Below are 23,246 nucleotides of genomic sequence, written 5' to 3'. Positions count from 1 at the left end.
ACAAATTCACTTACAAATCAAATGGGGCTTCAAACAAAAATACCAAAAATATAATTATAACAATCACTCACAAACTACTACTTATGAAATTGACTCGAAATCAAAGTGTCCATTTTCTTTACAATTTATGAAGTATTGTACTTAATTCAAAAATCAACTAAAAAATTATAATATTAGAAATCATAAATAAATTCAATAAATTTTTATTTTGTTCATAGATTTTAACTTTGAAAAGTAAAAAAACAAAGAAAAAATGGTAAGAGACTTAAGTGACAGAAACTAAACCAATCAAATTTTACAACTAAAAACAATTATATTTCGTATGTCCAATGTTCAAATTTTGACTCTTATGCCAAAAAAAATCGAGTTTCTGTTACGAAAAAAATTCAAGCACGCATCGCGTGCAAAAAACTTCTAGTTAGAATAAATAATAGTGTTTGGCAAGGTTGTGGTGTAAGTAATTTTTAATGGGACAAGTAGTATTTGTCGAAAGCTACAATTGAGATAGCGTTTAGTGGTGTATAAATTATATGTTAAAGCTTTGTTTGAGTTTTTAATTAGTTATTCTTAAACAATTACTTTGAGAGCTTCTTTTTACCGAAAATCAATATTTTATACTGCTATTTGGACTATACACACCAACCACTAACAACTACACACCAACGACTAACAGTTACCAAGACAGCTAACAACTAAAAGTTATCACCACAACTACTATTTGCCGAACACGCATGTACAATCAAGAAGTGTTTACCTAAAACTTCCATCTTTTTTTTGTAGCTATTTTGAGCAAAGATAAAATGCTAGTAATTTCAAAAAAGTAATGTTTTGGCAATGTTTTAAGGTAACTTTTGGTTGTTGCTAATGTTATTAAGATTGAAATCTTATTTTATATATTTTTTTCGTTTGATTTATATACTTTTTTTTGGTTCGTTTCTTTTAATCTGGACATTTTGCTTTTTCTATTATTGATGATATGTTCCATCTATTTACTCCTATATTTCCTACACGTGGTCCACTTTTCAATATAATAACTCACCTTAAAGTTTCTCTCTCAACTTTTTTAGTTTCTCTCTCTAACTTTTCACTTTCTGTCTCATCTTCTTAGTTTTTCTCTCACTTTTGAATTTCTTATTTGGTTCTCCCCGAAAGTGATGTGATTAAATTAAAAAAAAAACGGTGAGAGTATTACAGAGGCGCATAGGATACAGATTACTGGATTAGCAGAAGCGAGTACATGGCAATGGGGGCAGCAACTAGCGAGCTCATTTGGATAAAAGCTTTACTTGCATCGCTAGGAGTTTTTCACTCAAAGCCAATGCATTTATATTGTGATAACCAAGCGGCAATACATATCGCCAAAAACCCGGTCTTTCATGATCGAACGAAGCACATAGAGATTGATTGTCACTTTGTGCAACAACATTTGATTTCGAATACCATCAATACCTTTCATATTCGAAGTAAAGAGAAAATATCAGATTGGTTTACTAAGGCTCTAGGAGGTGAAACATATGAACATTTACAATTCAAGTTGTGTTAGAGAACTAAATACATTTACTCCAGTTTGGCGGGAAAAGTTGTTATAAAAGTTGTTATAACAGAATTCATAACAGAATTCTGTTTAGCTTGTATTCAGCTGAGCTCAATCTATAAATAGAAGAGCTGTAAATGTAAGAGAGTATGATATCTCTTGCACAAGTTGCTCTATAACATCCCTTTGTTTCAAAGGATATCTGTAAGGTCTGATATTAACAGGCTCAGCACCATGTTTTAAGGGTATTCTATGATCAAATGGCCCTCTATGAGGAGGTAATTCAGTAGGATCTTCAAAAATCTTACTGAATTTATGTTTTAAAACTTGAAAATTACTGTCAATACTAAGAGTATTTTCCAGAACTTCTGCAGTCCTTTGTTCTGTGACAGTCACACCCATCAACTGCATTAAACACAATTGAGCTGCATTATCAATCATTTTGGCAGAGATGTCTCCTTCCAACACTCTCAACTTCTTTGGAGGAATACCCTTCAAAGTAAAGTTCATACCATCTAAACTGAACTGCATCAATAATTGTTTGAAATCCCAAACAATTTGTCCCAAGGTGCACAACCACTGAACTCCTAACACCATATCACAACTTCCCAGAGGTATAAGCATCACCTCTGTAGAGAAGGTATGTTTATTCATTTCCCAAGTGAAATACTTGCATTTATGATTACAAGCCAAGTGATTACCATCAGCTACTGCCACAGCCTGAGCTTCCATTGTCTCAATACAGCAACCTAGCTTTTTGGCCAAGTCTAGGTCTAAAAAATTGTGGGTACTTCCAGAGTCCACTAATATATGTAATGGTTGGTCTCTATTGACCACCCCAATCAGTCTCATAGTATGAAAACTTTGATTTCCAGTTAAGGCATGTACAGATATACAAGGTTCCTCATTAAATTTGTCTTCTGCTGAATCTTCATTATCTGAATCAGTACAACCCTCAATTTCTACAGTAAACAATTGAGTTTCTTTGAATTTACATTTATGATTCCTTGTATATTTCTCATCACAATAATAGCAAAGACCCTTTGCTATTTTTTCAGCTCTAACATCAGCAGGTATGTATGGATTGGATTTGGAATTGGTTCTTGGAAGGGCTTGGTAAGGTTGAATGGATTTGGTTATAGGTGTGGGAAGTAAGGGTGGTTTATTTGCATTGGAGTTAAAGGTTTGTGTTTGTGGTGTTTGTATTTGAGTGGTGGTTTTGTGGTAAGGTTTATAAGAACTAGCTTGCTGTTGTTCTTCTTGTAATCTTGCATACTTGACTGCTTGACTAATGGAAGCAGGATCAAATGCTCTTACAAAAGGTTTAATAGTGGGTTTTAGGCCTCCAATAAAACTATGTAAAACATATTCTTCAGACAAAGTATGACCATTCTGAATCAATATAGCCCTAAGTTCTTCAAACTCATCAATGTAAGTCTCCAAAGAATCTACCTGAGACAGTTTATTAAAATGCTCTACTACATTCATTCCCTTCCCATCCTTAAATCTTGCTGTCAAATCCAATATAAAATCATCCCAATCAACATGTTTTCTAACAGCCAAATAACTAGACACCCATGTTTCAGCTTTATCAGTCATGTACAAGCTAGCTAAATCAACCCTACAATCATCAGCAATATTGCACAAAGAAAAATACCTACTGCACTTCTTGATCCATATTCTAGGATTCGTACCATCAAAGGAAGGAATCTGTAATTTAGGAGTCATACCTTGAAGTCTTCCCTCATGATTACCTCGTTGACCTCTTCCTCCTTGACTCCCCTCCTGATTATCTTTCATCTCCTTTAGCATTTGCATCATAGCTTGCATACTGTTAGATTGTTCTTCTAATCTTCTTTCTAACATTCTAACTTGCTCCTCCATATCTGAGAATTTTTTAGAAACTGCTCTAGATAACGGGGCCAGAATTCTAGTTACAGTAATGATTTCAAAAAGAAATTTGTCTGGGTTTTTCACTCAGACTTTTTATCGAACACCTTGAGCTCAAGAACTCAACAATGATGACTGAATGTGAGTTAGCAGCAGATTGGCTCTGATACCAATGTTGCAGGATAGAAGCTCCTGCTCATCTATCTTTGTTAGATTAGATGAGCAGGAGCTTCTATCCTGCAACAAGTTGGGACTCGGTTTACCAAAATCTCCAACTTGAGGAGGAGTGAAAGCATTATATCAAAGATTGTATGGTGATTTGGTGTATTATCTTGTGAATATTGTATACGTATTATTAGGATGTAGTATATTCTGTTTCCTAGTTTAAAGGAATAGTTTTAGGAAGGATTACTTCTAACCACTTGTGTTATATATGTAAATGGTTGTCATTCTGAAATAATCAAGAAACATAGCCTTTCATCTTCATTGTTCTTTATATTTTCTCTTGTAATGAATCTTTGGATGTAGAGCTTTGTGTGAAGATAGCCTAGATGATTTTTTTTTTTCTGGAAAAGGATATCCTAAGTAGAAATTACATGATGTAACTCGATTAACTTCACTATGCATGTGCATAGCTGTGACGATATTTATGTCGAAGTCATATATTGAAGATGTACCAGATTATCGTCTCATTGTTTATAAGTTACACCTGTACATATAAAAAAAAAATTACAGCATTAGATTATTTTTTGGGTGTATATGGAATTAGATCTATTGGTAAAAAGATAAAAACTAGTTCAAATAATATTAAGTAGTTTTTAGTGTTGTGACTCGATCAAAACACTAATTAGAATAAATAATAGTGTTTGGCAACGTAGTGGTGTAAGTAGTTTTTAGTAGTACAATTAGTGTTTGTCAAAAGCTACAATTGAGATAGCGTTTAGTGGTGTATAAATTATATGTTAAAGTTTTGTTTGAGTTTTAACTAGTTATTCTTAAACAGTTACTTTGAGAGCTTCTTTTTACCGAAAATCAATATCTTATACCGCTATTTGGACTATACACCAACCATTGACAGCTACACACCAACGACTAACAGTTACCAAGACAGCTAACAACTAAAAGTTATTACCACAACTACTATTGCCGAACATGCCTGTACAATCAAGAAGTGTTTACCTAAAACTTCCATCTTTTTTTTGTAGCTATCAGCGGTTTGAGCAAAGCTAAAATGCTAGTAAATTCACAAAAAGTAATGTTTTGGCAATGTTTTAAGGTAACTTTTGGTTGTTGCTAATGTTATTAAATTGAAATCTTATTTTATATATTTTTTTCGTTTGATTTATATACTTTTTTTTGGTTCGTTTCTTTTAATCTGGACATTTTGCTTTCTCTATTATTGATAATATGTTCCATCTATTTGCTCCTATATTTTCACACACGTGGTCCACTTTTCAATATGATAACTCACCTTAAAGTTTCTCTCTCAACTTTTTTAGTTTCTCTCTCTAACTATTCACTTTCTGTCTCATCTTCTTAGTTTTTCTCTCACTTTTGAATTTCTTATTTAGTTCTCTCCGAAAGTGAAGTGATTAAATTTAAAAAAAAAGGAGAGAGTATTACAGAGACACATAGGATACAGATTACTGGATTAGTAGGATGAATTGCGAGATAGTAATATCATACAAAATTGGATTAAAGAGTTAGGATTATGCTACAATATGGTAAAAGACTGATGTTAAAAGTGTAAACTGAACACACTAAATGATGACTTTTTCATTCGCAAAATGGTAAAAGTAATTCAGTAATTTAAAATTAAATAACATCTTTAGAAATCTAATAGGAGAATATTAATTTGTGATATTACTTTATAATTTTTTATAATAGGATCATAACGTAGAATTATATTAAGATCTTATTATGTAAATATTTTTAGTTGAATAGGTTTTGAAGATTCTAGAAAACTAAGAATTTATATAAAGATTGGCCAGGTCCTTTTGGGTCGTAGGACTACAAGATGTAAATAGGGAATTTTTTTGGCAATAGTTGTTGAGGTAGCATTTAATCAAAAAAAAATTAATGTTGGAGTTAGGAATATCGATTGCAGTAGCTTTTACGGATAAAATATAGTTTATTTTTGGTATTTTAATAATCCAACAACTTATCCTACATAACGCTAATTGCTTTAAAACTTATTTTGAGAGCTAATTTTAAAGGAAAAATTGTCAAGAATAAGTCAACCTTTGCGTTGACTGCTTTTAACAAGTCAACTTTCATTTATTCCAGTAACAAGTAAAGCTTGTACATGAATTAGCTTATAACAAGTTTTTTTACTTATGACCTGAACAACCCCTACAATTTTGTTCAGTTTTAATAGGTGTGTATTATAGAACTCATTAAATTGTTCTCTAGAACATATTTGCACTGCTTGAATTTGATAAAAGTTATGTGAGAAACTTAAAACTGAACAAAATTGTAGGGGTTGTTCAAGTCATAAGTAAAAAAACTCGTTAAAAGCTAATTCATGTACAAGTTTTACTTGCTACTGGAATAAATGAAGGTTGACTTGTTAAAAGCGGTCAACGCAAAGTTTGACTTATTCTTGACAATTTTTCCAATTTTAAAAGCTAGCAACTAATAATGAAGCTAATTAGCTATTGTGACTACTAACACTAATTTTGTTGTTAGCACAACAATTATTTTTGCCGATTAGAGTGTTAATAATCATGTGCTTAAAACATATAGTTATCATCACAAGAAAGTTATTCGATTTTAACGGTTGATAACATATTCAATTTTAAGCTGAATAAAAAAACATATTCAATTTGAATTAGGATTCTCTTAATTTGTTTTGATTAATTCCCTATCTTAAAAAATGTAAGTTATACAAGTAAGAAATCAATTCTAAAAAAAACCCTATTTTTTTCTTTTATTCATTTCCATTTGTTAAACTAAGGGCATGTCCTCCCCAACTTATTTTCAGTTCAGTTCAGTTCAATTCAATTCAGTTCAGTTCTGTTCAATTCAGATCAGTTCAGTTCAGCTCTTGACAATACTTTTACTCTCACATATCACTATTTATTTCAGTTCAGTTCAATTCAATTCAGTTCAGTTCAGTTCAACTGGTTTATGCTCGAAGAGAACATGCCTTAAGAAATGGACCATCAATTCATTTAGAAAATGAAAGAGATTGCAACTCAACAAATTTTGCTTGCTATAAATTTGTTGGTTTATCTTTGTTATATAGGGGAAGGATGGAGGAAGATGGTGTCCTACTTTGAAAAAGAGTTACACTTAGGGCTTGTTCTCTTCGGCGTAAAACAACTGAACTGAAATGAATAGTGATATGTGAGAGTAAAAGTATTGTCTAGAGCTGAACAGAACTGAATTGAATTGAACTTCATTAAATTGAATTGAACTGAACTGAACTAGAAATAAGCTGGACAGTTCAGTTCAATTCAGTTCAATTCAGTTCAGTTCAGTTTAATTCAATTCAGTTCAGCTCTGGACAATACTTTTACTCTCACATATCACTATTCATTTCAGTTCAGTTCAGTTCAATTCAATTCAGTTCAGTTGTTTTATGCCGAAGAGAACATGCCCTTAGTGATACAATTAGTGGAATGAGAAAAATTACAAAAGAAAAAAAAATTAAGAACCATTTTTCATTTCAACTTCGGATTCTAAACAAGTTCAAAAAGTATATGCATCAAATACTTCAATCAGAAAATTAAATGAACAAAATATTTTGACCTTTTTTTTTCCTAAGATAAGATGATATATGTGACGTCCAACTAAAAAGTCTTAAATGCTCACTAATTTTGATACTCTTTAGTCCAATCAAACCAACTCATTTTCAATTCTTTATGCTCAGAAGTCATTCACAAAAGATTAATATTAAAAATCAATAACAATCCTTGTCAGTTTTTATCAGCAAATTAATATATTTATTAATATTTTACATTTTAAGTTAAATCATGAATATAGTTAATAAAGTAATAAGTTTTAAAATTAACGCGATATATATGCAGCCCTAAGAGTTGTATATAAGAAGCTAAAAATGGAAATAAATTGCATTAATTGATCATGTATTACATTGGTTGATGCAGAAATTTTTCATAAATTCACAACTTATTTTCTTTTTAAGTAGTATATTTATATCGTATATACAACCTTAAGGACTGTCTATAACATAATCCATATATATAAAGTTTGTAATATATAATAAGAGGGTAATTAATAGAGTTTTATTTATAAAAAAAATATACATTAATAATAAAAAAAAAAATTAAAGACAAAATGAGTATGAGCCGAAGTAGCAGTAGTAGTAAGCAAATTGACAATTTGACAACATGCTCATTATACTTTCTCTCTGACTATCTATCTCATCACCTTGACACTACCCACCGTACAATTGACGGCAGAGATCAGTGTGCAGGCAATCAATCCAACGGCTACGACAATGACCGCGTTAGAGTGAGGGCAAATCCAATTCCCCAAATAAAATCATCTCTATCTATTTCTAAACCCACCTTTCCTCAGCCTCCCTTCCCCATTCTTCTCATCCTCCAAACCCTTCTTTTTTTCTATCTCTATCTCTCTCCTCTCTCCCCTCTCCCCTCTTCCGAATCTAAAACCCCCCTTTCATATTTCTTGATTCCCAATTCCCACAGTTTCAGAAAACAAAATAACAGAAACAAAAATAAAAAAAGGAGTATACCACAATAAACGAAATAAAGTGAATTATCAAGATGCAATCTAGTGGGAGTTCATCTTCTGATCAGAACAACCATCCACCACAGCAACAGTCGCAGTCGCAGTCGCAGTCACAGTCGCAGTCGCAACAGCAACCTTCTCAGCACCCAACAGCGGGGTCGGGTGTGCCGACTCCGCCAACGGGTGCTGTTTGGATGCAGTACCCAGCTGCCGCTATGGTAATGCAGCATCAAATGATGGCCCCACAACATTACCCTCCGCCGCCACATTATATGGCGGCATACCATCCTCATCATCCTTATATGCAGCCACCGCCGCCTCACCACCACCACCACCACCAAAGAAACAATCACCACCATCATAATAATAATAACAATAATAATAATGGTAACACCAATAATAATAATAACAATAACAATAATAACAATAATAATAATGATGGTTCTAGCGGTGAAAATAAGACCATCTGGGTTGGCGACTTGCACCATTGGATGGATGAGATTTATCTTAGCAGCTGTTTTGGTTCCGCTGGCGAGGTATTTTTTTTTTCTTTATTTTATATATTTATATATTGGATTGTTTTAGGTGACGTGAAATATTGATTAAGATGCGTTTTCACTTCTCAATGAACTCGTACTTTTTTTTTTCTATATTTGGAGTTGTTTTAATCATGTACTATATTTATTTTGTGCTTTTTAAGTGCTTTTTTTCTTTGGTGATTTTAGTTTATATATCGGAGTTCTTCAATTATTGTTTCTGGGTTTTTCTATTCTTGTGTTAAAAGTTGTTCCTTTCAAAAAAAAAAAAAAGTTGTGTCTTTTTTAATGAAAAAAGAAAGTTTGCAGGTTTGTTATGCTAAGAGTATGTTTAGAAATGTGGCACTGCTTATATGCTTGCTGAATTAATTGTAGATCTTGAGTTTATCTGTCTAATTAATAAAGACAAATGTTGCTTCAGCTATGTTTATGTGCAGGTATAAGTTTTTATGTCGGGTTTCACAATGAAATATGATGCTTTTAGAAATCTTGCTGTGATGGAAAGTATAAAAAAAGAAAGTAGTTATCTTGAGAGATTTCTTTCCCTCCTAAAGACAATATGAGTTGCTTACTATATAGAGTAAGTTCTAGTTGGATGGTTGTTTTGGAGTAAAATGTTAACGAGGAATGAATGCAGTAGCTTATTGGTTTGTATTTTCTGCATACCTCCTTAGTAAATGAGATTGTTTGGTATGCTGTTATATATTTATGCTATTTAATTTATTACAGTGCGTAATAGTATTTGCAATATTGTGACATTATGGTCAGTAGTTTTTGCCAAGAATTTTTGTTGTTTATGTCAAAGGCTTTCTTTTGAATGAACATGTTCTTATCTTTCACATTGTTCTATTTTGACAATTGTGTGTGGTTATTATTATGTCGGAATCAATGCAACATTCATGCTTTTATATTTACTGGTTCGTCATAATTTTTTAATTGAGATGATTGTTATGTGATTTTTTGATGGATTGATGTGTTTGAGATATCTTAGTGATGTTTCTTTTGCTGTTTCACACGAACTGAAAGTGGATGAGTTACATAAAAAACATACTGTTTTGTTATCTTAAATTGGCTATCTAAAGGGCTCAATTGACATCTGGTTTGATTGTTGATGCAGATAGTATCTGTTAAGGTTATACGCAATAAACAGACCGGAGCATCAGAAGGATATGGATTTGTTGAATTCTTCACTCATGCTATTGCCGAGAAAGTTCTACAGAGTTACACTGGCCTTATGATGCCTAATGCGGAGCAACCTTTCCGTCTGAACTGGGCAACATTTAGCATGGGCGATAAGCGTACAGATAATGGTTCTGATCTTTCTATATTTGTGGGAGACTTGGCAGCAGATGTGACTGATACTATGTTGCATGAATTATTTGCGACTAAATTCCCCTCTGTTAAGGCTGCAAAAGTTGTCATCGATGCCAATACTGGTCGGTCAAAAGGGTACGGTTTTGTGAGATTTGGGGATGATAGTGAGAGGACTCAAGCTATGTCTGAAATGAATGGTGTCTATTGCTCAACCAGGCCAATGCGTATTGGCCCTGCTACACCTCGAAAATCTCTTGGATATCAACAAGGTAATCGCGTTGGCTTTTGTTTCCAACCTGTAAAATCTGGCCTTAAATTGGCTTTGCATTCCATGGCTTCAAATTCGATGATATCTGTGCCTAAATGTTTGTACTTAAAATGGAACACTTGATCTCCAACTTTTCAATCAATCATTCGATAAACTCAAACCTATACAATGTAGAGATCAATTCTAGGCTGTCTGGACATAGGTTACTGCATCTTGCCTGTGGGTTTACACCTAGAATAGAAAATGCTTTCTTCCAAGTAGAAGCGACACCAATTGTCCATGTATTCCAGTTTAGAGTGCTTTAAATGGCTGGCTTTTGTTTGCATATTCATTTTTCATATTTGTCATGGTATGTGCTCTATAAATCTCCAGCCATCCGAATGAAAATGTCCACATTTCTGATGTATGTACTTTACTTATCATCTCAAAAACATTTGATTCTTCAGATAATAAACCATTCATATTATATTGATGGAGCACTTTGTGCACAAATTTGCTCTGTTCTCACGTCTGTCTGTAGGATTATTAGTTTCTTGCTTAGATTTTAAATTTTCCATCGTTTGCTAACCTTTATAATGGTAAGATGCATTACAGCTTTTGTTCAGAGTGGTTGAATATGGGGATTCAGTTCTTTGCAACTAGTTTATCTTCATGTTAGGTCGAAATATTCTCATGGAGTTCAAATAATTTTCAATTGTGTTTTGCATATGATGTCTGCTGTATATTCAGAGATAATGAGCTCACAGGGAAAATCAAAAAATGAAAGTAGCAGAGACAGGATCTTATTCCTTGGTAGGGGCCAGTTCATCCTTGGTTTATTTTCTCCATCCCCCTTGATGTCTTGCATCTTGTGTGCATTTTGAATAAAAGATTCATCTATCATGACTGGATATTGAAGGGAAGGAAAGGAACTCAGAGGGAATGGGGGCGGGGGAAGGCAGAATAACATGAAAAAGCTTTGCATTTTCAGTGATTATCTATTGTTTTTAAATGATGCTTGAATTGACCGTCCTCTGATGTCAATGCTTACATATAAACTGCTACTGCTAGGTGGATACGGATCAAATGGCAATGCTGCACAAGGCTCACAATCTGAAGATAATTCGTCAAACACAACGGTGAGTTATATGATTTTGCCAGTATAAAATGGCATAATTTTGACTCTCTTTGTTTTTCCCCCTGAACTATTTATTATTATGACTGTAGATATTTGTTGGAGGGCTTGATCCCAGTGTCACTGATGAGGATCTTAGACAACCTTTCTCCCAATATGGAGAAATAGTTTCTGTTAAGATTCCAGTAGGGAAAGGATGTGGTTTTGTGCAATTTGCCAACAGGTGACCTTTACAATATCCATCATTCGACAATGAAACTTGGTACTTGTTATCCATTCTGAAACAATATTTGATTATTTTATTTTTGCGAACTGTATCACCTGCAGAAGCAATGCTGAGGAGGCTTTAAATAAGTTGAATGGGACAGTAATAGGCAAGCAAACTGTCCGTCTCTCATGGGGCCGCAATCCAGCTAATAAACAGGTATGCTCTCTTCTATCTATGTTTTGTCTTTTCAGATTTCAGTTCTTTGTGTGATATTTTGGTTTTCATATTATCTCCTTTGAACTGTAATCTACTTATTCACAATCTGTTGGATGGCAGTCAAGAGGTGACTATGGAAACCAGTGGAATGGAGGCTACTATGGAGGACCGATGTATGACGGTGGTTATGGATATGTACCGCACCCCCATGACCCAAGCATGTACGCTGCAGCAGCTGCAGCTTATGGAGCCTACCCTGTTTATGGCAATCAGCAACAAGTAAGCTAAAGAAGAAATGCATGAGGAGTTAGATGCCTCAGATTTATCTGTCAGCGATATGCGTCGCACTACTAGGCATAATTGTTTCATTCTTTGTAGTGTGTGCCTGTTGTGTAGAAATTTTATGAATCCCTCCCCCTCCTAATGTGGAGTGGAACTGAATTTTGATAACTCCCAAGGTAGTTTTTTTTTACTAAGTTGCTTTTTATTAGACATTCATTGATGGACAAGTTGAGAATGAAATGGGGAACTTGCGCCTTAGAATACATGTTGGTTGCATAATTATTTGTGCGTAGCTACCATTGATTTTTGTTTACTTTTTTTTTTTCTAGACATTTATCAAGGAGAAGTATTGTTGTTGCAAATTTGCAGTATTGTTTTGTGTTGCTGGTAGTTGGTGGTGGTCCGTAGTTTTTACTTTTCAGCTGAATTTTTGCGAGACATGGATAAATTTTTTGTGGAGATTGGGAAAATCATGGTATTTGTCAAGAATCTTGGTTTTGTGGCTATAAATGGGAGTAGTATGCATATAGGAATCTTTGATATATTTCGCGCCTGGAAGGGAAATGACGGCATGTGAAACCAAGTTGTTACTATGCTGGCAATTTAGGGAAATAACGAGGTTCGGGTTGTGAAGTATCACATCACTTTCCACCTATTCTTTAGGTTTAGGGGGTTAAACCTCTTGTGACTTATGTGGAATTTTCTTTATTCCTCTTAAGTCTTAAGTGAGCTTCCTTCGTCCTAATTTTTTTCTTAAGAAGAAAAGCAGTCGATCATTATTCTATTGATAAGGTATTCAACAAAATATAAGGAGTCACCTCCATAGGATAACGATTCTACTAAATTTGTTCAATCTCAAAAGGGATAAGTTTAGTTAAATTGGGCTACTGTAGCATCGTCTCGTTTAACCTGAGGCGATACTATGGAGGAAAAATCGACCCCATGGATAAGGAAATTTGCATTTCTTGCAGACCGATCTTCTGCCGAGTTCCCCCCTCAGCTCACGCGATAATCGGGACAGAGAGAATGGACTTGATTCACCACCTTTGCCCACGAGTCGTCCGACAAGAATGAGAGCAAATTTCCACGTCTAGTAAGCAGTAAGGAGACCACCTCTCACTCTCGTCAGCTGCACATACGTCACTTTCCATTGTCTTAAACATTATAAGAGGGAATATTATGGCGAACAAGATCTAGCTTCAAGAGGAAAATAACATGCTTACATAGTCGATGATCACCGTTTGACAATTTGATTCCACAACGATGTTTTGCAAGCCGAATCTCTTACCCAACCGCACAACCATTTCAATAATGGTCTTGCCCTCCGCAACTTCCACAGACCAATGCGCTCGCATTCTTTGTGTCGCAGGAAAAAGCATTGCCCACTTCAACCACGTGCAATGGTACCAACGCCCACCCATCCTTCGATTGCAAGAGAGGCATCAATATTGAGCTTCAGCACACCCGTGAGGGGAGCAGTCCACACACGAGGACTCCTGTGCGAAGAAAGAGCTGGCGAATGGTAGATTTTCTTCATATACGAGCCATGCTCTTCCACCCATCTATCAACACGAGCCAGCAACACATTATCGGGTGTTGGCTTGTTACGAAAACCAAAGAGTTATGGTCCCCCAGATGCACCACGCCATAAACTCCCCCTTGATTATAAGCTTACTGTCAACTTCACGCCAACGCAACAAGGCGTGACACATTGGACTTTCAACCGAAGGTAGCCGCAGCTCTTCACAAACGTAATCACTCCATAAATTCAGTAGGTGAGGGCAAGAGAAAACAACATGTATTATGATTCAGCTTCACCACAGCTCCAAGGGAACAAATTATCGTCTATCATGTAGCGATTTTTGAGGAGGGTCACGAACTGGGAGGGTGCACTAATAGAATAAATGCTTATTGCTGCGGTCAAAAAGTGGCCTATTGCTGCGGTTCTGGGCGTACAACAATTAAGGGGGTAGCAATAGGTAATAATTATATTGTTGCGGTTTAAAACTGCAGCAATATCTACAAATATTGCTGCGGTTTTTAGGCCAAACCGCAGCAATATTATGCATTATCTATTTAACAGAGAATATTGCTGCAATTTTGGCACAGAAACCGCAGCAATATTTTTTTTTTATTTACTTAGGAATATTGCTGCGGTTTCTGGGCAAAACCGCAACAATATTATCCTGTCTTTTCTATTTAACAGATAATATTGCTGCGGTTTTGGGCCAAAACCGCAACAATATTCCTTATTAAAAAATATTAAAAGGCATATTGCTGCGGTTTCGTTAAGAAACAGCAGCAATATGCCTTCTTTTTTTTAAATTTTTTTTTATTGTATTTAATAATGATTGGGAAGCTATATATGCAACATTGAGGAAGCTATGCAGCAATATGCTATTAAATTTTCAGCATAAATTTCGGCAGAGCTTCGTTTGTAAATTGGATAAACCCATAATTGGGAATTAACATGTACAACAACCAATAACATCTCCGAGATCCACCATCCAAGCAAATTCAAAATTCCATCAAACAACCACCATCTCCAACATCCATCATCCAATATTCAACCCAACAACCAACAACCAACATCCACCATCCAACAAAAATATTTAGCAAATCCAACGTGTATATATATATATATGTATATATATATCTATATATGTATATATATATATATATATGTATATATATATATATATATATGTATATATATATATATATATATATGTATATATATATATAATGAAATCCAAATCACTACAATGTTGGTTGGTACAAGTTGCAATAATGTATATGTTCGTCTAAAGTTAGAAAAACAAAGAAAATTAACATAAACTAACTAACGTACGCAATAATGCACTCATCAATAAAGTATCTTGCCACTCATTCTTCACCTCATTGATTTGATCCTCCGTACAATGATCTTTCGTAAAGGTTTGAACAACCTGAAAATAATTTACCAAAGTTAGCATCAAATAGTTAAATATATTAAATATGAAATGAATAATTATATGAACTTACTTTGTCTAAATCCTCCGAACCAAAATATGAAGCGAGTACGTCAAAAAAGTATCGCATCACAAAATAACCGCACTTCGTGCCTCCTTGTTGTTGCGGGCACTTTATCAAAAGTTTTAAGAAAATGAGAAAATTTACCGTATAATGAGAATAAAGTAAGCTTTTAATTTAATCAAGCAATTCTATTATATATACCTCAACATATTTCCACAAAAGCTTTTCTCGACAAACTTTGTGGCCGCTCATCCGAAACCTCCTAAAAGCACTAGATAACACAACATCAAATTATTTAGTCTTTAATTGTTGTATGTTATAATCTCAATTCATTTAAAGAATATCAAACGTATATCAACTTACGCTATCATAGGCGTTTTAAGCTTTAACTTTCGCGGTTTGTGAAAGTTGGCAGAATCGAAGGTATAAACTATCCCGAGCAAGGGGCATATGACAAGGAGCATCCAATGATGGCTATTGCAAGATTGAATAACAATAATTACTTAAAAAATCACATATAATGCAACAATCAATATTTGTAAATATTAAGATAGAATATTACTCTTGAAAGATTGGCGCGAACATGATACTAGCACCTACATCGACGGATCCCGTCATAGCATGCACAATGTACTTCGTTACCTCCTCCGATGTATTCACCTCCGCAGCGGTACTTTGCGGACACATCCAGCAAACACGTCCAAAAGCATCCCCAAATCCATCCAAGTCCAACTGCGTAGCCCTAAAAATTGGCAAAAGTAAATTATATGTGAAAAATACAACTACCATATAATTAAATGTAAAAAAAATTATAACTTTGATTATTGTTACCTCATGTACACTTGGATAATTGAAATATTAATCATTTCTCCTTTCAAATACTAACCAATATCCTCCTCGGTCAGAAAATAAAGCGGTGCCATCATCTTTTGAATAATGGAACAAGGATCTCGATAAGGTAACACCAATAGCATCATCATCTACGACGGCAAAGGCAAGCGTATCTGCTAACTCCCTGCAGTCTTCAGTGAGGGAGTCCAAGAACGATCGATCATCGATAACTGGACTAAAAAGAGAAGCCGAACCGGCTGATTGCAGCTGGCTAGAAGATCTAATAGCCTCCCCCGAAATCCCTTTTTGTTTTTTAGATGTCGGTGTAACCTAATAATTATTTTTCAAAACGCGCATAAGATTATGAAAATTTTAAATTGAAAGCTATTATTTTTACAAAAATGGAGGCCTATATGAACAATTACCTCATCACTTAACATTTGCGCTAAATTTTTTGGCCATTGCACCCAAGTAACCAAAGCAGTAGCTGTAATGTCGATCTCATATGCAGGGATGGGAACAGGTAGTGGCAAATGACCATATTTCTCTATAATTCGATGAATTTTCACTTTCAGATGGTCATTCATCATTATAGACCCATGAACTGTAGTGGTATCATCAAAAGCATAAGAATATGCATCTGCCACTAGACAAGTCTCTCCACTAGTTGGATCTATCAAATACAATCGACATGGAACCTCTTCCTAACATCAACATAAAGTTCATGTATATAAGATATTATTTGATATTATTTGAATAAAACACATGTATATATGATAATTATTTGTATAAAGAACATGTATATAAGATAATTTTTTGTATAAAGCACATGTATATATAATAATTATATGTACCTTCAGCTAAGGAGAATGAGTGTCGGAAAATCCAGATAGTGGAGTACCTAGCTGAGTGGGCTGTGAACTAGCTACCTCAGGAGATGGCCCAGAAGATGGTGGAACAAATGATGGAATAAGTGGCTGAGTGGGCTGTGTAGGAGATGGCACAATATGCAAATAAACACGAACCTGAGGGGGTTGGCTGCTGATCACCTGTCACCTCAATGCCAAGTAAAGCATTCCTATCAGCATCTAGCTCAAATCTCTCCATCCAAGCATCAAAACCATCTGCATCACGATCATTGTCCTCTCTCTGGTCAGCCTCCTTTTCTGGGTGAAAAGGTGCATCGGAATCCGATGAATGATCGTTCGAATCGTCACTAGCCATATCTATAGCATATACATAGAAACAACAAAGAGTGTCAACGAAATTTAAAACAATATAAATCATCACATTATTGTAACGAAATCTATTATAAGTACATCAATTTATAAGTCAAATTACTCATATAGAACATTTTTCACCTTTAATTTTGGTCAATAGGTTGCTCGATGACCGTTATACCTTCTTGGTGATCCATTCGCATGTAACTATTTTCAGTATCAGACACATTCATCATATCATCATTTGGGATTGAGAAAGGGGGATATCATCAAACTTATCATATTCTTCGTCGTCGTCAACATCACGTACTCCTAAAATTCGCCTTTTACCATTAACAACAATGCGCCACTGAGTGTCTACAGGATCAGATACATAGAACACTTGTTTTGCTTATGATGCGAGGATAAAAGGTTCTTCAGTGTCATGCAGATGACTCATATCGACTAGAGTAAAATCGCACTCATCCCTTTGCAAACCACGTCTATTATCCACCCACTTGCATTGAAAAATAGGCATATGAAGTCACAATAATCGAGCTCCCATATTTCTTGAATGATCCCAAATATTGATTGTTGCATCAATCGGAGTTTTATCCTTTGCACTCGCATACTCCCTAGATGATGCAACATTGAAACCCACAATTCTGGACCACCTTTGATTTCTTATCCTGACGTTCAGTGTAAAAGGTATAACCATTGATATCATACCCTTCATACGAGTTAAAATGTCACGTGGACCGTATGCCAACCACTTAATTGTATCAGGTACATGATGGTTGTTTGCAGACAATTCACCAATTACTTTATTGTGAAACCAGTCAATGAACGACCTGTTATGCTCATTCATCAATGCCCTCTCCCCTTTTGACGGATTTTTGTGACGAATTACGCATATGTCTTTCTAAGTATGGATTAACTTCAAGTAACATGGTGCAACACGAAAAAGATGAGCTTTATGCAACTCACAATGAAGGTGAATATGTCGCATTCCACCCACCTTTGCCTTCTAATCTACCCTCGTGTCTCACTTTGGAAACCTATCGTCACACCTTAGCAAAATAAGAAGAACAATATCCTCCAACCTCTTCGGCAATTGTTCCTTGAATAATACTCGCCTCTGGTCTTGCTGGATTCTTCACTTTCTTTTTAAAGAACCCATATGTCTCTCAAAAGGTATGCCCATCTTAAAAACACAGGACCAACAGTTTAATCTCCCTTACCAAATGAAGGACTAAGTGAACCATAATGTCAAAAAAAGAAGGTGGAAAATACATCTCAAATTGACAAAGTGTGATCACCACCTCATTTTGCAAAGCATCCAACTTATCAGGATCAAGTACCTTGTTGCATATGGTATTGAAAAATGAACACAACCTCGTGATAGCAAGTCTGACATGTTTTGGAAGAATCCCGCGTATTGCAATCGGCAAAAACACTTGCATCATCACATGACAGTCATGAGACTTCAACCCAATTAATTTCAGATCAGTCATGAGAAACAAGTCTTCTCATGTTAGATGAGTATCCAGTGGGAACCTTAATACCGTATAAACACTCACAGAACAATCGTTTCTCTTTCCTAGACAATGTATACAAGCTGGAGGCAAATACGTTGTTGTTCCCTTTCCTTTCTTAGCTTTTCCTTAACCTTTGGCCATAAATTAGGCCGAATCTTCAATTTCTCCATATCTCTACGAACCTTAAGACCATCCTTAGTCTTTCCTGGCATATTCAACAGAGTACCGATAATTGCATCACAAAATTTTTTTCAATATGCATTACGTCGAGACAATGTCTAACTGGTAAGTATTTCCAATAAGGAAGTCTCCAGAATATAGACTCTTTTTTCCAAATGACACCATCGTCTTCCGAAGGTTTAACCCCCTTACCAAATATTGTTCCCATCCCCTTAACACGATTATAAACTTCTTTTCCGTTAACGGTTCTAGGAGCTGGAGCATTTTCAACAAACCCGTTAAATGGTGCTTTTTTCTTTCGATATGGATGAGAACTATGTAGGAATTGCCTATTAATGATATATACATGTTTCCCACAATGTGGCAAATGTGTAGCCTCCATACCATTCTCACAAATGGGACATGCCTTTTTCCCTTTGACCTTATACCCCGATAAATTCCCATAAGCAGGATAATCATTTATAGTACAGAATAGCATAGCACGAAGCCTGAAATCTTCATTAGAATACGCATCAAACACCATAACACCTTCGTCCCACATCTTTTTGAGATCTTCGATGAGAGGTGCAAGTATATGTCTATATCATTTCCCGGCTGCTTAGGCCAAAAATTAAAAGAGACAACATAATATATTTGCTTCATGCACAACCATGGAGGAAGATTGTATATCACTAAAAGAACAGGCCAAGTACTATGTTGACTACTCAAAGTACCGTAAGGGTTCATTCCGTCCGTACACAATGCAAGTCTCAAGTTCCTAGCTTCCTGACCAAATTCTCTATATCTGGAATCGATAGCTTTCCATTGAGGAGAATCTGCTGGATGCCTAAGCATCCCATCTTTCTTTCTCGATCAGCATGCCATCTTAGGTTTTGTGCATCTTCTTTGATAGAAAAGAGCCTCCTAAACCTTGGACAACTGGAAGATACCACAACACTTTCGCAGAAGGACCCAGTATTGCCCGGTCCGGGCTCAACCCCATCCGGCAATTTGTAGCGGGACTTACCACACCTCGGGCATTCATAAAGGTCCGCATACTCATTTCGATACAACATGCAATCATTCGGACATGCATCGATCCGCTCATATTCCAAACCCAAAGGACACATTAATTTTTTGGCATAATAGGTAGACTTTGGTAACAAATTACCCTCAGGAAACATATCTTGTAAAGCTTCTAAGAGTTCTGTGAAGCCTACATCAGTCAAATTATGTTTCGCTTTTATGTTGAAAAGAGTTAAAACCCACTCAATTGAGTGTATTTTGTACACCTGGATAAAGGGGTTTCCCAGCAGCTTCAGACAAACTGTCAAACACTCGTGGCCGCTCATTAAAATGGTCACGAGCCCCTTCCAACATCTCACCTAATCGATCACCAAACTCTTCATCCTCAGTGTCACTATTATCTCCGTTGTCATTTTCATCACCTACTACATCATCACCTTCAATCCTAACATGATCTTCTATCACATTCATTCTCAACCCCGACATTCGACATATCAATCTCTAATGAATTACTAGTGCCAACACAACATAACCCTATCCTGAGTATATTTTCCTTCTCACCATGCCATAACCAAAATTTACTCAGCCCTAAATCCACGACGAATATATGATCCCTTATGGTCCTAATATCAGAAATCATATTCACATTGTAGCAATCAACACATGGACAATAAATCTCAGCCTCGCAAGTAAGTTGTTGATGTTCTACAGCACGTTTACAAAACTCATTCACACCTTCTACGAACTCCAACGTATTCCGCTTTCCATACATCCAACTTCGATCCATTTCTAAAAACCCCAACACATACATATACAAATTATTATCAATTAAAAATTCACATAACTCCAAACACAACAAACTAATATTCAATGCATGCTTCCACTGGATCCTTATCACTTCAACCTAACCCATCCTTAAATGTCCAATCCTACTAGTACCTGAATGCATGTATCATCTTTGATTCTAAGTAAATTCGGCAGCATTATTTCCGTTCAGTTCTCCAAGTACACGATAAAGATAATTGTTTATCTTATATGTACCCGAAGAACAAATTAGGGAAATGACTAACCTTCTTTCACTTAGAATCAAAGAATCAACACACATTCACCACCTAAGTGAGATGTGAGTTTAAGAACAGTCCCAAAACGGGGACTATTCAAGCTTACTCCTAATGAGTAAGTCTTGAACGGTATCTAGGCAATATGATGTACATAAAAACAATCGCATTCAAGCGATTCCAAGTATTCACAAACAATAATCGCATTCAAGCGCTTTCAAGTTATCATCAAACAACAAGTACCAACCTATTCCTTAGATTTCCCTTCCTCTCCCATTGGTGAGTCTATCAATATAAAGGCATTGCATATTACTTTAAACAAAGAATTGCGAAAACATCACAATAACTTAAGCATAAGCAATCCCGTATAACATATTAGGGCATACAAAAACTAAAGCAAAATCATCACAAAATCAGTTCTTAATACTCAAATCTTATAACTAATCATATATATACTTTATACTAATCATTTTAAACTACAATTTGAGCCAAAACATTCATTAAAACACTAATTAAGAAAAAATTACAAAAAACTAAATATGACAAACCCTCGCTGGTGGGAGAAGAAGCGCCGGAGGTGAAGGAGTAGCGCCGGTGAAGTAGTGGCGTCGGTGGAGAAGCGAAGACCCAAAACGAATTGAGGAGTAACGGATTGAGAATCCAAAACGAAACGGCCGGCAACGTTGCCCGCACCAAGTCGCCGGAAATGTCCCCCAAACCCAGTCGCCGGAAATAAACTCACTGTTTTTTGGTAAGAGTGTGCGAGAGTGTGAGAGGAGAGAGAGAGACTAAGAGAATATCGTGAAAGTGAAAAGAAAATCAGCGTTTGTTTTTGGGTAAGTGACAACTAATATTATTGCGGTTTCCACGTAGGACCGTAGAAATATATTAAAAAAATATTTTTTTAAATATATTGTTGCGGTCCTACGTGGAAACCGCAGCAATATTAAGTGTTCTAGGCTCCACATTTTTTTCAAAATGTATCTGTTGAACAATATTGTTGCGGTTTTGGGCAGGAATCGTAACAATATTGTTATTTTCTATTTTTTCTTTTCTTTTTGCGTGATATATTGCTGCGTATAGGTAAAACCGCAGCAATATCACCGCAGCAATAAGCATTTATTCTACTAGTGGTGTTGGTGCACATGCGCCATAAGAATTGTCTCACCTTTGGGCTCTCTTCGATACTCCAAATATATACCCATGCTTGATGGAAGTTTTCAAGATTTCCAGCTTTACCAATCATATATGCGGTTTTCACCAAATAACATGCATCATTGGTAAAAGCCCAAAAGATTTCATTCTTCATAATGAGCAAAAATTAGGGGGGGGGGTGTTAAGAATGCATGTAACACCCTGATAATTCTCTCTTTTCCAAAATACAAGTTTAATATAAAACTTAGAGAATCATCAAAGCATTATCACCTGTGTGATAACATATCAGCTTATTCAGATTTTCGCAGTGGAAACCATATATATAACTAAACTTTAGAATTGAATTATAATAAATAAACAATGTACTTTAAAAACCAAACACACTACCAATGTTAACTTGAAACCAAACTTAAATATAAAATATCTACGAAAGCAATAATTAATTCAATCTGTTACATAAGCTCTCCATTTCCAGATCCCCATGATGCAACATTTGCAAACCTGTAGATGTCAATGGACTAAAGAATCAGCTCACCAAGAATGGGTCATCACAAGATCAATAAGGCAAAGCCATGATCAACACATACAAACAAAACACGTAATCAGCAAAGCTGAGTACTACATAATAACAAATAAACAATCTTAACATGATACTAATAATAATAAGTAGGGATAAATAATAACATAACAATCTAACAATCTGCAGATAACTTTTACTGAACTAAACTTTAACAACCATTTTATTTCTTTAATGGAATAGTTATTGGACCGAATTGTCTAACTAAAAACCAGCCTTCACCTAGGAAAATGAAATACGGGCGCAACTTCGTATTCCATAATGACCTGCGATATCGAGGAACCTTTGAATAAAAACAGGAACGGTGATCAATCCAATTCCTAGAAAAGCCAGGGCACGCTCACCATGTACGCCAACTCCTGATTGTCCAACTTCAGACGTGCACCCGTCTAAAGTTTATTACTATTACTACAAGAATAACCCTCATCAATGACGGGAAATCCTGTTGTTAATGAGTTGTTTCTCGTCGCAGAAGCCTTTTACCACGAGATTACCGTACCGTCGTCCTCGGTCGCAAAAGGCTCCGTCGCAAAAAATATTACGACCAGTTCTAATGGGTCGTCGTCATTGAGTATTTACGACGAGGCGAAAAGCTCGTCGCAAAACGTTT

The 23,246-nt window shown here is 35.4% G+C and overlaps 2 protein-coding genes across 4 annotated transcripts; one reads left to right on the top strand and one right to left on the bottom strand.

Moving 5' to 3' along the window:
* Positions 1–1,645: 1,645 nt before the first annotated feature.
* LOC125493205 (uncharacterized) lies at positions 1,646–3,418 on the bottom strand. Its single transcript, XM_048636302.1, has one exon. The coding sequence runs from the start codon at positions 3,416–3,418 to the stop codon at positions 1,646–1,648; it is 1,773 nt and encodes a 590-aa protein (XP_048492259.1).
* A 4,520-nt stretch (positions 3,419–7,938) lies between these two features.
* On the top strand, positions 7,939–12,341 carry LOC104885315 (polyadenylate-binding protein RBP47). 3 transcript variants are annotated; one of them, XM_010670009.4, is made up of 6 exons: positions 7,943–8,676; positions 9,794–10,259; positions 11,309–11,376; positions 11,465–11,595; positions 11,700–11,796; positions 11,917–12,341. In XM_010670009.4, the coding sequence occupies exons 1-6, from the start codon at positions 8,176–8,178 to the stop codon at positions 12,082–12,084; spliced, it is 1,431 nt and encodes a 476-aa protein (XP_010668311.1). In that variant the 5' UTR covers positions 7,943–8,175; the 3' UTR covers positions 12,085–12,341. The 3 variants fall into 3 exon arrangements, with proteins under 3 accessions (XP_048501001.1, XP_048501000.1, XP_010668311.1); XM_048645043.2 differs by lacking the exons at positions 11,700–11,796; positions 11,917–12,341 and having other exon boundaries at positions 7,941–8,676; positions 11,465–11,599; XM_048645044.2 differs by lacking the exons at positions 11,309–11,376; positions 11,465–11,595; positions 11,700–11,796; positions 11,917–12,341 and adding an exon at positions 10,988–11,253 and having other exon boundaries at positions 7,939–8,676.
* Positions 12,342–23,246: the final 10,905 nt, after the last annotated feature.

The sequence above is a fragment of the Beta vulgaris genome, chromosome 1, assembly GCF_026745355.1.
Source record: "Beta vulgaris subsp. vulgaris cultivar EL10 chromosome 1, EL10.2, whole genome shotgun sequence".
Taxonomy (NCBI): domain Eukaryota; kingdom Viridiplantae; phylum Streptophyta; class Magnoliopsida; order Caryophyllales; family Amaranthaceae; genus Beta; species Beta vulgaris.
Note: the sequence above shows the minus strand (reverse complement) of the source record. Positions and strands in the feature narration are given on the sequence as shown.